The following is a 12,500-nucleotide window of genomic DNA, read 5'->3' as shown; positions in this document are numbered from 1 at the left end:
TTGTTTTCGTATTTGTGTGTGTGTGTATCTCCCATGTATACATTTTCCCGTGTGTAGCTGTCCATGTGTGTTTATCCATATATATGTGTGTGTGTGTGTGTGTGTGTGTGTGTGTGTGTGTGTGTGTGTGTGTGTGTGTGTGTGTGTGTGTGTGTGTGTGTGTACTAGTTTGTCTACGTATTTGTGTGTGTGTGTGTGTGTGTGTGTAGCTGTTCGTGTGTGTTTATCCATATATGTGTGTACGTGTGTGTGTGTGTGTGTGTGTGTGTGTGTGTGTGTGTGTGTGTGTGTGTGTGTGTGTGTGTGTGTACCAGTTTGTCTACGTATTTGTGTGTGTGTGTGTATCCGTGTGTAGCTCTTCATGTGTGTTTATCCATATATGTGTGTACCTGTGTGTGTGTGTGTGTTCACCTGTCTGCCGTGTGTTCCAGGTGTGGGGCGGCGGGTCAGGGTCCTGGCGTCAGCTGGGGGAACACGTGCCCGCCACGGCCTACACGCTCACTGGGCTCAGGCCAAACACGCAGTACCGCGCCCTCGTCAGGTGAGCTGGGACATGTTACTCTCTTGTTTTTTTTCCTTTTTCTTTTCTTTTTTCTTCTTTTCTTCTCTTTTCTCTTTTCTTCACCTTTTCTAGCCCCTTTTTGCCACGGTTTTATCTATTTTCCGTGTTTTTTGTCCTTGTTTTCCTCATTTTCATGCTTTTCTTTCTCTCCTCGTTTTTGTCCCCTTTTCACATGCTTATTTTTCCTTCTTGTTCCCGCCCCTGCACTCGTTTTTTTGCTGTGTTGCTCCAGTGTTTTCCTCTTGTGTCCCTGTTTTTTCCTGTTTTTCCTCCTGTTTTGTCCCCTTTTCACATGCTTATTTTTCCTTTTTATCCTTTTTTTCCTTCTTTTTCCTTCACCCTGCGCTCGTTTGTTGCTGGGTTGCTCCAGTTTTTTTTCCTCTTGTGTCCCTGTTTTTTCCTGTTTTTCCTTGTTTTCCTTTGTTTTCCCTCTTCTTTCCTTTAACTTTTTCTCTTTTGTTTTTACCTCTATTTCTAAGGTTGCATTCTCCTCCTGTTTACCACCATCTTTTCCCTGTTTTCCTCGTTTTCCTCTTTTCCCCCTTCTTTCCCTTTTCCCTTTTGTTTTCCTCAATTTCTAAGGTTGCATTCTCCTCCCTTTCATCGCCATCTTTTCCCTGTTTTCCTCGTTTTCCTCTTTTCCCCCTTCTTTCCCTTTTCCCCTTTTTTTTTCTCCATTTGTAAGGTTGCATTTTCCTCCCTTCCACCGCCATCTTTTCCCTGTTTTCCTCTTTTCCCCCTTCTTTCCCTTTTCCCCTTTTGTTTTCCTCTATTTGTAAGGTTGCATTTTCCTCCCTTCCACCGCCATCTTTTCCCTGTTTTCCTCTTTTCCCCCTTCTTTCCCTTTTCCCTTTTGTTTTCCTCTATTTCTTAGGTTACATTCTCCTCCCTTTCACCGCCGTCTTTTCCTTGTTTTCCTTAATTTTTCCCTTTTTTTCCTTTCCCTTTTGTTTTTCTTTATTTCTAAGGATGCATTCTCATCCCCTTACCGCCATTTTTTTCCGTTTCCCTTCCCTTTTCCCTATTTCCATTCCCTTTTTCCTATTTCCCTTCCCTTTTCCCTATTTCCCTTCCCTTTTCCCTATTTCCATTCCCTTTTTCCTATTTCCCTTCCCTTTTCCCTATTTCCCTTCCCTTTTCCCTATTTCCATTCCCTTTTCCCTATTTCCCTTCCCTTTTCCCCATTTCCCTTCCCTTTTTCCTATTTCCCTTCCCTTTTCCCTATTTCCCTTCCCTTTTCCCCATTTCCCTTCCCTTTTCCCTATTTCCCTTCCCTTTTCCCCATTTCCCTTCCCTTTTCCCCATTTCCCTTCCCTTTTCCCTATTTCCCTTCCCTTTTCCCTATTTCCCTTCTTTTTTTCGTATTTCCCTTCCCATTCCCCTATTTCCCTTCCCTCTTCCGTATTTCCGTTCCCTTTTCCTATTTCCCTTCCCTTTTCCCTATTTCCCTTCCCTTTTTCCTATTTCCCTTCCCTTTTCCCTATTTCCCTTTTCCCCATTTCCCTTCCGTTTTCCCTATTTCCCTTTTCCCCATTTCCCTTCCGTTTTCCCTATTTCCCTTCCCTTTTCCCTATTTCCCTTCCCTTTTCCCTATTTCCCTTTCCTTTTCCCTATTTCCCCATATCCCCCATTTCTTCCCATGCCCCACCATCCCCATTCTTAACACCCTTCTCTCCCCCAGGGCCATGAACATGCAGGGGGTGTCTGTGGCCTCGGTGGTGTCCGGCCCGCTGCTTACCACGGGCGGCGGCGGCGGGGGTGGTGGCGGCGGGCTGGGGGGCGGCGCGGGGAGCGAGGAAGACCCCCAGGTGCGCGCCGTGCTGTCCCACCCCCTGGTCACCCTGCTCCCCCCCACCCCCCTGTCATCCACCTCCATCAGACTGACGTGGAAGGTTAGTGGAAGAAGGGTGTGGATGAAGCAGAATTGATTGATTGATGGATAGATAGATTGATAGACAGACAGGTAAGCCAAATGTAAATAGATAAATTGATTGACTGATAGACAAAAATGGGTAGAGAAAGGTATATAGAGATAACTAGATAGATTAATAGACAGGTAGATAGATGTTGATAGATTGATAAACAGGTAGGTATAGATAGATTAATAGATGGATGGACAAGTAGAGTAATATGAATAGATTGACCTAGGAAAATTCTCTCTCTCTCTCTCTCTCTCTCTCTCTCTCTCTCTCTCTCTCTCTCTCTCTCTCTCTCTCTCTCTCTCTCTCTCTCTCTCTCTCTCTCTCTCTCTCTCTCTCTCTCTCTCTCTCTCACCATAGTATTGGCCCTCACCCCAACACAGAACCGCATAGTCGTAAAATTTCTCCTCTGTAATGACCTGTTTATACCGTCCATATAATGCCGATGACCTTCCTTCCCTTCCCTTCCCTTCCTGTTTCTCTCGCCCTCTCTCTCTGCTCGTCATCCTCCCTCGCACCCTTTTCCAACCTCACTGCCTCATCGCACTTCCCCACACACTCCCACACCACCGTCAAGATAAAGTAAAATAAAAGAAAGATATATAAAGTAAATAACTCCTGTTTGTGGTTTTGTTAGGTTAGGTCCAGTTTAGGGTATCTTCAGACGCATGATAGCCAGCACCTTATGGTATACATCAACAAAGAATGACCTCACTTTGTTGTATAGAAAGTCATTAGTAAGGAAGCATATATGAATTTTCCGAGTCAAGACCGATAGTAACTGTTTTGGGTGTTGTGACCCAGATGCGGTATTCCTGTGTGTTCCAATACGAATACCGAACACGAACGCTCTGTGCGTGTTCCTTACACACATTTTTTCAACTTTTCGCAGCAATAAAAAAAACGGTGACGTTATTTCTTTTACTGTCGCGGCGGAGGTCAGGTTCCATTTTCCCCGCCGCCGCCGTGACCCCTGACCTTCCCTGAGCTTCTTCCTAGTAAAAGAAATATTGTCACAAAAAATGCTCCGTGCTACACGAACACGAGTCAGGCGCGGCGGCGGGGAAAAAACAGGACTCGTCTTCTGCCCGACATTACTTTTTTTTCATTTCGTGGACCTGTAACTTTTCACCTTTTGGAAACAACGGAAAAAAAATTATATATATATATATATATATATATATATATATATATATATATATATATATATATATATATATATATATATATATATATATATCTATATATATATTTTCCCCTGCTGCCATCCCTGACCCCCCTCAACAGTGCGAACACTAGGGTCGGACAAAGGTGACCCCTCCAAGGACTCGGGTTACCCCCGCGGTGACCCTCACCTCTTTCCTCCCTGCTCCCTATTCTCTCCCCTTTTATCTGTTCTAGTTTTCTCGCTCGGTATTTCGCAGCCTTGTTCTGCCGTGACGAGGCCCCTTCTGTTCCCCTTCCCTTCCATTCGGAAAGGAGTTACAAGGTCATGGATGGTGGTGCTGGGTGGGTTAGGCTTGCAGGAGCTGCCTTGCACAACACTGCCGGCCTCCTGCAGACTCCTTATACTCCTGTTTCCTTCCCCGCAGGTGAAGGAGTACGGCGAGTACATGGAGGGCTTCTACGTGCGTTACCGCGACCTGGACCACGCGCCGCACGTCTTCCGCTCCCAGACAGTGCCGCGCGAGGCCCAGGAGGCGGCCACGCTCACGGACCTCGGCAAGTACACGGAGTACGAGTTCCTGGTGGTGCCCTTCCACGGACGCATCCACGGACACCCCTCCAACTCCCGCGTGGAACGGACCAAAGAAGATGGTGAGTAAGGAGAGAGGGAGAGGGGGGAGGGGCAGAAAGAGAGTAGGAGAGGAGGAGGGGAAAGTTAGGTTTGGAAAAGGGAGGGTGAAGGAGAGGGGGGAGGTAAGGGGGGGAGAAGGGGAGAGAGAGAAGGGAGGGAGAATAAGAAGTGGGAGAAGGGAGAAGGTACGAATTAGAATAAAGGAAAAGAAGGAGGAAAAGGGAGAGAGAGAGAGAGAGAGAGAGAGAGAGAGAGAGAGAGACGATGGGGCGCTCGGAATTGGGGAATAAGATAAGAGAGAGGGAAAGGGAGAGCAGGAAAATAAGAATAAAAGGAACATAGAGAGAGAAAGAAAGAAAGAAAGAAAAAGAAAGAAGATAACAATTGGAAGAAAGATTAAAGTAATATAGAAAAAGAGAAAGAAATAGTAAGGAAAAATAAAGAATAAGAGAGAGAGAGAGAGAACCTTACAGAAGCAGCAGGAGTTTACAAAAATTAATGTTCGGTATCGCTTACACTTAATGTTTTCACGGCTGTTAAATAATAATGTGTGTGTGTGTGTGTGTGTGTGTGTGTGTGTGTGTGTGTGTGTGTGTGTGTGTGTGTAATTGTGTGTGTACGGTAATGTGTGTGTGTATGTGTGTGGAAGAGAAATTTCCTTGTGTGTGTGTGTGTGTGTGTGTGTGTGTGTGTGTGTGTGTGTAAAGTCTTGAAAATAATGTGAGAGAGAAAATTCATGGACACTTAAGAAGGAAGGAAGGAAGGAAGGAAGAAAGAAAGAAAGAAAGAAAGAAAGGAAGGAAGGAAAGGGAGGAAGGAAGGAAGGAAGGAAGGAAGGAAGAGAAAGAGAGAAAGGGAGGAAGGAAGAATATAGGAATGATGGAAATAAAAGGAAGGAAGAGACGAAAGCAGGAGGAAGAAAAGAAGAGAGAGAGAGAGAGAGAGAATAGCAAGGAGAGGTAACATGTGATTAGAGCGAGAAATAAACATGAGGAATGAACAAATAAACCAGAGAAAATTACATGAACTTAAGTGTTTAAATATTAAGAATGAGGAAGAGAGGAAGGAGGAAATAAATAGAACAAAATTAGTATGTAAACTGATAAATATGCATAATAAGACAAAATAAATGATAAGGAAGTAAGAATTAGAAAGAAGGAATAGAGAGAGAAGGGAAGAAAGAAAGAGAGAAATACAGGTACTAATGCAACAAGTAAAATGAGAGGAAGAAGAAGAAGAAGAAAAAGATGATTATGAAGAAGAACGAGAAGTAGAAGAGAAAGAGCAGTGTGTGTGTGTGTGTGTGTGTGTGTGTGTGTGTGTGTGTGTGTGTGTGTGTGTGTGTGTGTGTGTGTAATATTCCATCCTCTCTACCTCTTCAAATCATCACTTTTTTTCCTCCTCTATTCTCCTACGCACAAAGTTCCTTCTGCGCCCCCTTCAGGAATTGAGTCTCCAGTGTAAACCAAAGCAGCCTGGAGTGTGTTTAGTCGTGTTTGGAATCTTGTGTCCTCGCTTCATCATCCCTTGTATCATCTTCCTTCACCCTTTTTCTCGTTCACGCGGCCCCCTCAGTATTAGGAGTGGAGCCCTTACTCTTAAATACAGATCAGATCAGATGTGGTCGCGGGATATGCCTTTGCAACGGCTCCCGGATTTTCTGTTCACTCAGTGTTCTCGTGCTTCAACTTTTATTTTATTTTTCAGTTTTCACTTGACATCTGTATTTTTTTCACTGATTTTGCAATTGTGTTTTCTGTCCGCATTTTAAGACACCATCGCTTCTCACATCAACTATTTCTAAAGGTCAAAGAGGGGATCAATCTGCTTTTCATGAGTGTTTTTTAAGGTTCACGGTACAGAAGAAGGGTCAAACTACTACCAGGGTCATAAAACTACCCCTGGAAAGGCCTACAGCTCCTACGAAAGCCATGTCAAATATGTGAACCTGGGCGACGAAATGTTTTATAATACGACCCGTAGTCTTCTGAACTCGTCTTTATTTCCAGAGTTTTTTCAAGTAACTTTTCCTTTCATCTATTTTCTCGCTTTCTTTATTGCTATTTTTGAGTAGTAAATGTCATGTAGGTGTTAGTCTGTGTCTTCCTTGTATGGCTGTTGTACAAATGTGTGTGCCTTTGCTGAGTATTGTTTGCGGTGCAGCAGGAAATGTTTTAAGTCTTCTACTTCAAAGTCACACATGTCACATTTGCTAGAGTGGTGTGCGTATGTGTTTGTGATCATCTGTTGTCTTTATCCTCCTTTATTATTGTGTTCTCCGTCTATATTTATTTGGAGTCAGGGTCGGAGTCGAAATTTTTTATACCCTACTCCACACCCCTGATTCTCCCTCTATATCCACGCCCACAACCCCTTCAGCGTCGCCCTCGGGAGTGTCTGCATTTGTGTCAGTCTGTGTGTGTGTGTGTGTGTGTGTGTGTGTGTGTGTGTGTGTGTGTGTGTGTGTGTGTGTAATCTTGTATCTTTCCTTCTGTTACCGCCCTCAGAATGAAGTCACTAATTTTGAACGTGGAGAACTTGGTGTGTCAATATTTGCGCGTGTGTGTGTGTGTGTGTGTGTGTGGGTGTGTGTGTGTGTGTGTGTGTGTGTGTGTGTGTGTGTGTGTGTGTGTAACCTTCCGTCCATATCTCTGTCCCTATAATATCGTGTTCTCCCCCTCTCCTCACGCCCCTAGTCCCGTCGGCGCCGCCCTCAGGAGTGGAGTCCCTGGTCCTGAACGGCAGCAGCGTGGTCCTGTCCTGGCGCCCGCCCTCCCCGGCTCATACCAACGGCCGCCTCACCCGCTACTCCATCTGGCTTTTCCTCAACCGCACTCAGCCGCACGCCAACCTGACCGTGCCCGGCTCGCAGCGCAGCATCACCTTACATAACCTGACCTTCGGCGCCCTCTACACCGCCTCCGCCGCCGCCCACACCAGGTAAAGGAAGGAGAGGAATAGGGGATGGAAAGGGAGGTGAAGTAAGGGGAAGGGGAAAGAAAGAAAGGGTTACAAAGGGAGAGAGAGAGAGAGAGATGGAAAGGGGAATGATAGATGGAGAAAAAGTTAGAAAGAGAGAGGGAGATAAGGAAGAAGGGAGAGAAGAGGGAAAGGAAGAGTAGGTGATGGAAGGGAGGAAGAGAGAAAGAAATGGAAGGAGAGGAAATAGGAAGACATTGCAAGAGGTGGAGAAAGTTAAGAGACAGAGAGAGGAAGATAAAAGAAGGGAGAAGGAAAGGAAGGGGGAAGGGAGAGAGAGAGAGAGAGATTTAACTATTCGTTGTCATCTTTCGAGTTTCTTTACAGTAACACTTTTATTTCTCTCTCTCTCTCTCTCTCTCTCTCTCTCTCTCTCTCTCTCTCTCTCTCTCTCTCTCTCTCTCTCTCTTGATCAAAGGCAAGATTTCTTTACCAACTCCATTTTTCTCTCCTTCTTTCTTTCTTTCTTTCTTCCTTTCTTTCTTTCTTTCTATTCTTCTTCATCACATTATTTATTCTTCCCCTCTCTTCTGTTCCCCTTGTTTGCATTTCTCTGTGTCTTTTAATATTTTTATCCTCTCTCTCTCTCTCTCTCTCTCTCTCTCTCTCTCTCTCTCTCTCTCTCTCTCTCTCTCTCTCTCTCTCTCTCTCTCTCTCTCTCTCTCTCTCTCTCTCTCTCTCTCTCTCTTTTATTCTATTTCTTTTCATCTCCTTCGCTTCTGCTTTTCTTCTTATTCTTTATCTTTTTTTTCTCCTCTTCAGTCTTTTGTCCTCCTCCTCCTCCTCCTCCTCCTCCTCTTCTTCTTTTATCTGCTTCCTCCTTTATTCTTTTATTTCTTCGTCTCTTTCTTCGTTTTCTTTCTTATGTTCTTCCTTTCAATCCTCCTCCTCCTCCTCCTCCTCCTCCTCCTCCTCCTCCTTTGGTTTGTTTGATAATCTGGTTCTTATTGTTTCTTTTTTTGTTCTCATTCACTTTGTATCTTCTGCTTCCTCTTCTTCTTCTTCTTCTTTTTCTTCTTCTTCATCTTCTTCATTCTTCTTCATTTCGTTCTTTATTTTTGGGGGAAGTTTTTTTTTTTTTTTTTTTTTTTTTCCTGTTCGCAATATTTTTTCATTCTTTTTTCTTTAATTCTTTCATCTACTTTTTCGTTCTTCTCTCCCTCCCTCCCTTCCTACTTTCCTCCCAGTCTTTACTTCTTACTCTCGTCTCCTCCTTTCTTCTTACTTTTATTCTTCCTATCCTTCTTTACTTCCATTTTTTCCGCCTTCCTTTCTTCCTTAATTCCTTCCTTCTTCCCTTCTTACCCTATTAACTACCTATTTTATCCCTTTCTTCCTTCCTTCCTTCCTTTTTTCCCTCCTTTTTCTCCTATCCTCATATTTATCATCCTTCCTTCCTTCCTTTTCTCCCTCTTTCTTCTTTTTTTTCTTTCCTCTCTTCATGTATTACTTCCTTCTTTCCTTCCTTTATCCTTCCCTTCCTTCCTTCCTTTTTTCTCTCCTTTTTCTCCTATCCTCATTTATCATCCTTTCTTCCTTCCTTCTCTCCTTCTTTCTCCTTTCTTTTCTTTCCTCTCTTCATGTATTGCTTCCCTTCTTTCCTTCTTCCTTTATCCTTCCTTTCCTTCCTTCCTTTTTTTCTCTCCGTTCCTCCTATCTTCATATTTATCATCCTTCCTTCCTTCCTTCCTTTTCTCCCTCTTTCTTCTTTCTTTTCTTTCCTCTCTTCATGTATTACTTCCCTTCTTACCTTCTTCCTTTATCCTTCCCTCCCTCCTCTCTCCCTCCCTCCCTCCCCCTCCTATCCTGTGCTATCTCCCTGCACCTCATCCATCTCCATCACCCTTTTTATTTTACTGTTCACTTCTTCCCATCCACCCGTCACTCACACGTCCATCTTGCCAAACAATATAAATTTTTCCCTCATTTTCCCCTCTTTTTCCTTATTTTTCTGCGTCATTTTCTTGTTATCTTTGTTTTTCTATCCCCTTTTCTTCTTATCTTTGTTTCTCTGTTTTCCCTTCCTTTTATTCCTACTTCTCTTTTTAGTCTTGATTTTTTTTTTTATCCATTTTCATTTTCTTTCCGTTTTTCCTCTTTTCGTTTTTCTTTTGCCGTCATTTTTGTCTTTTCTTTGTCTCTTTCTGTATTTCTCTCGTATTTTTCCTGTACCTCCCAGTTTTCTTTTGTTTTGTTTTTTATTCATCTTAAACAGTATATTTTCCGTCTTCTTCCCGTTTTCCTTTTTTTCCCTTATTTTCTATATTCAGGCTCGCTCTCTCTTTTTCTCCTGCCCTTTTCATATTTCCTTCTTTTTTCATTACTGCCAAGGTAGTTGCTATTCCATATTTTCACTACTCATACTTTTCTTTCAATTTTCCCTTCCGTTTCTCCTGACACTTCACTTTTCCATATGTTTATTTTTTTGTTCTTATTCACTGTATAATGCCTTCCTCTCCTTCTTTTCTTTTATAGTCATCCTACACTTACATCTAACAAAAACGAAAAATCTAGTCAAATAACGCCACTATAACACGCAAGGACCAGAAATGTGACGGAGATACGCACCGAGGTCATGCGTAGTCATAGTATACACCCCCCACCTTACCTTCACACCTCTTTCCCCAGGGCGGGTCCGGGTCCCAGCAGCGGCGGACACACGTGGCTGCAGGACCCCGCGGCGGGCGGCGGCACGGACGAGGCGCGGCGCGTGACGTCCCCGGTGCTGGCGGTGCTGCGCGAGGCGTGGTTCATCGCGGCGGTGGGCGGCGCGGGATTCCTGGCGCTGGCCGTCTTCGTGGCCGTGGTGTGCTACAGGCGGAGAGAGAACGAGAAGCGGGTCATGGGCGGTGAGTACTAGAATGTTGTTTGTCTTCTGTACTTCCTTTTCTTCTTATTCCTCCTCCTTGTCTTCGTCTTCTTTTTCATCTCTTTCTGTATCTTTCTTTTATTCTTTCTTCGATGATGCGAGAGGAACGAGAAGCGGGTCATGGGCGGTGAGTACTAGAATGTTGATTGTCTTCTGTTCTTCCTTTTCTCCCTATTCCTCCTCCTCGTTTCGTCTTCTTTTTCATCTCTTTCTGTATCTTTCTTTTCTTTCTTCGATGATGCGAGAGGAACGAGAAGAGGGTCATGGGCGGTGAGTATCTCTCTTTTCTTCGATGATGCGAGAAGGAGAAGGTCATGGGCAGTGAATACGGGAGATGTTGTTGCTTATCTTCCTCCTCCTCTTCTTCGTTTCTATGTTGTTTGTCTCCTCTTCCTCCTCTTTGTCTATTCTTTCGTCTCCTACGTCGCTTTGTTTATCTCTTTGCTACCGGCGACGAAAGGACGAGAAGGGGATGGGCGCTGAGTACTGTGGAAAATGTATGTCAAATTTTCCTCCTCCTCCTCCTCCTCCTCCTCCTCCCCCTCCTTTTCCGTAACCTGTAAGAAGATGTAAGGAGACGAGGAATATAAAGAGGGTTGTTAATATCAGAAACGAAAACAAAAACAAGAGAAAGGTCAAGGAGAGAAGATTGAAAGTAGGAAAAAAGGTAAGATTGTTGGACCTGAGAGAGAGAGAGAGAGAGATTTACCTAGTCAGTCAGTCTGTGTGGTTGTGTTTTTGTCTGTGTGTGTGTGTGTGTGTGTGTGTTGCGGAAGCGAACAACACACACACACACACACACAGAGAGAGAGAGAGAGAGAGAGAGAGAGAGAGAGACTGGCTTTCTTTCTTTCTCTCCGTCGTAAACAAAGACAGGAAGGGAAGGAGGAAAAAAAGGAAGAAGGAATAAACGGATTGCAGGAGTACGCGCGTTTTCTTCTTTTTTTCTTCCTTTCTTTTTTTCTTCTTTTTTTCTTCCTTATTCTCTTTCTCCATATTTTCTGTTTATTCCTTCTCTTCCTTTTTCTTCCTATCTCCTCCTTTTCTTCTTTCCTTATTCTCTTCCTTTCTTATTGTCTTCCCTTTCTCTTCCTTTTCTTCTTTCCTTATTCTCTTTCTTATTGTTTTCCTTTTCTTCCTTTCTCTTCCTTTTCTTCTTTCCTTATTCTCTTTCTTATTGTCTTCCCTTTCTTCCTTTCTCTTCCTTTTCTTCTTTCCTTATTCTCTTTCTTTCTTATTGTCTTCCTTTTCTTCTTTCCTTATTCTCTTTCTTTCTTATTGTCTTCCTTTTCTTCCTTTCTCTTCCTTTTCTTCTTTCCTTATTCTCTTTCTTTCTTATTGTCTTCCTTTTCTTCCTTTCTCTTCCTTTTCTTCTTTCCTTATTCTCTTTCTTTCTTATTGTCTTCCCTTTCTCTTCCTTTTCTTCTTTCCTTATTCTCTTTCTTTCTTAATGTCTTCCTTTTCTTCCTTTCTCTTCCTTTTCTTCTTTCTTTATTCTCTTTCTTTCTTATTGTCTTCCTTTTCTTCTTTCCTTATTTCTCTTCCCCTCGTATTTTTCTTCTTTCTTTTGGTCCTTTTCCTCCTCCCTTTTTTCTTTGTTTATTCCTTTTTCTTCCCTTTCTTTCTCTTCCTTTCTCTTTTTCTTCGTTTATTTCTTTCATTCCTTCTCTTCCTCTCATATTTTCATCCTCCTTCTTCCTTTTTTCCCTTCGTGCCTCTCTTCCTCCTTTCTTTCCTTCGTATATTTCTTTTCATTTTTTCATTATTTTTCTCCTTTCTTTCCATCCATGATTTATTTTTATCGTATTTTCCTCTTTTTTTCATTTTTTCGATCATTCATTCTATTTTTTTCTTCTTTCGAGTCATCTACAACTTATGTTATCCTTTTCTTTTTCTTCCTCCTTTACTTCATTTTTTCTTCCTTCCCTTCTTCATTCTTTCAATCGTTATATTTTTTTCTGTTCCTTCCTTCCTTCCTTCCTTCCTTCCTTCCTTTCCTTTCTTCCATTCTTTTTCCTCCTTCACGTCACTCACAAAAGCAAGGAATGAGAGGCAGCAACAGGAGGAGGAGGAGGAGGAGGAGCAGGAGGAAAAAACAGGAGGGGGAGGCGAGTGCTTTAGGCAAGTGTCCTGTGTCCTTCATCCTTCCTCCTCCTCCTCCTCCTCCTCCTCCTCCTCCTCCTCCTCCTCCTCCCTTCATGGTATGCACTCAAGTTGATTACTCTGTCTAATCACTGTTTTTTTACTCCTCCTCCTCCTCCTCCTCGTCCTCCTCTTCCTCGTCATTGCTGCCCATGGATGGAGGAGGCCTTACTGACAGAATGCCCTTCCTCCTCCTCCTCCTCCTCAGTTTCGACCCTCAAATCCATTTTA

At 43.3% G+C, this 12,500-nt stretch overlaps 1 protein-coding gene across 1 annotated transcript in view; it reads left to right on the top strand.

The window, feature by feature from the left end:
• Positions 1 to 12,500, top strand: part of LOC127005703 (roundabout homolog 2-like) — a gene marked incomplete at its 5' end in the record, with an annotated part of 160,774 nt that overhangs the window by 120,838 nt on the left and 27,436 nt on the right. The window contains 5 exons of the mRNA XM_050874820.1: positions 432 to 541; positions 2,244 to 2,454; positions 4,074 to 4,299; positions 6,976 to 7,219; positions 9,887 to 10,107. Coding sequence (XP_050730777.1) covers positions 432 to 541; positions 2,244 to 2,454; positions 4,074 to 4,299; positions 6,976 to 7,219; positions 9,887 to 10,107 — 1,012 coding nt within the window. The remainder of the gene's footprint in view (positions 1 to 431; positions 542 to 2,243; positions 2,455 to 4,073; positions 4,300 to 6,975; positions 7,220 to 9,886; positions 10,108 to 12,500) is intronic.

The sequence above is a fragment of the Eriocheir sinensis genome, chromosome 30 (genome assembly GCF_024679095.1).
Source record: "Eriocheir sinensis breed Jianghai 21 chromosome 30, ASM2467909v1, whole genome shotgun sequence".
NCBI classification, from domain to species: Eukaryota; Metazoa; Arthropoda; class Malacostraca; order Decapoda; family Varunidae; genus Eriocheir; species Eriocheir sinensis.
The sequence above is the reverse complement of the archived record's forward strand: the minus strand, read 5'-3'. Positions and strand labels throughout refer to the sequence as shown.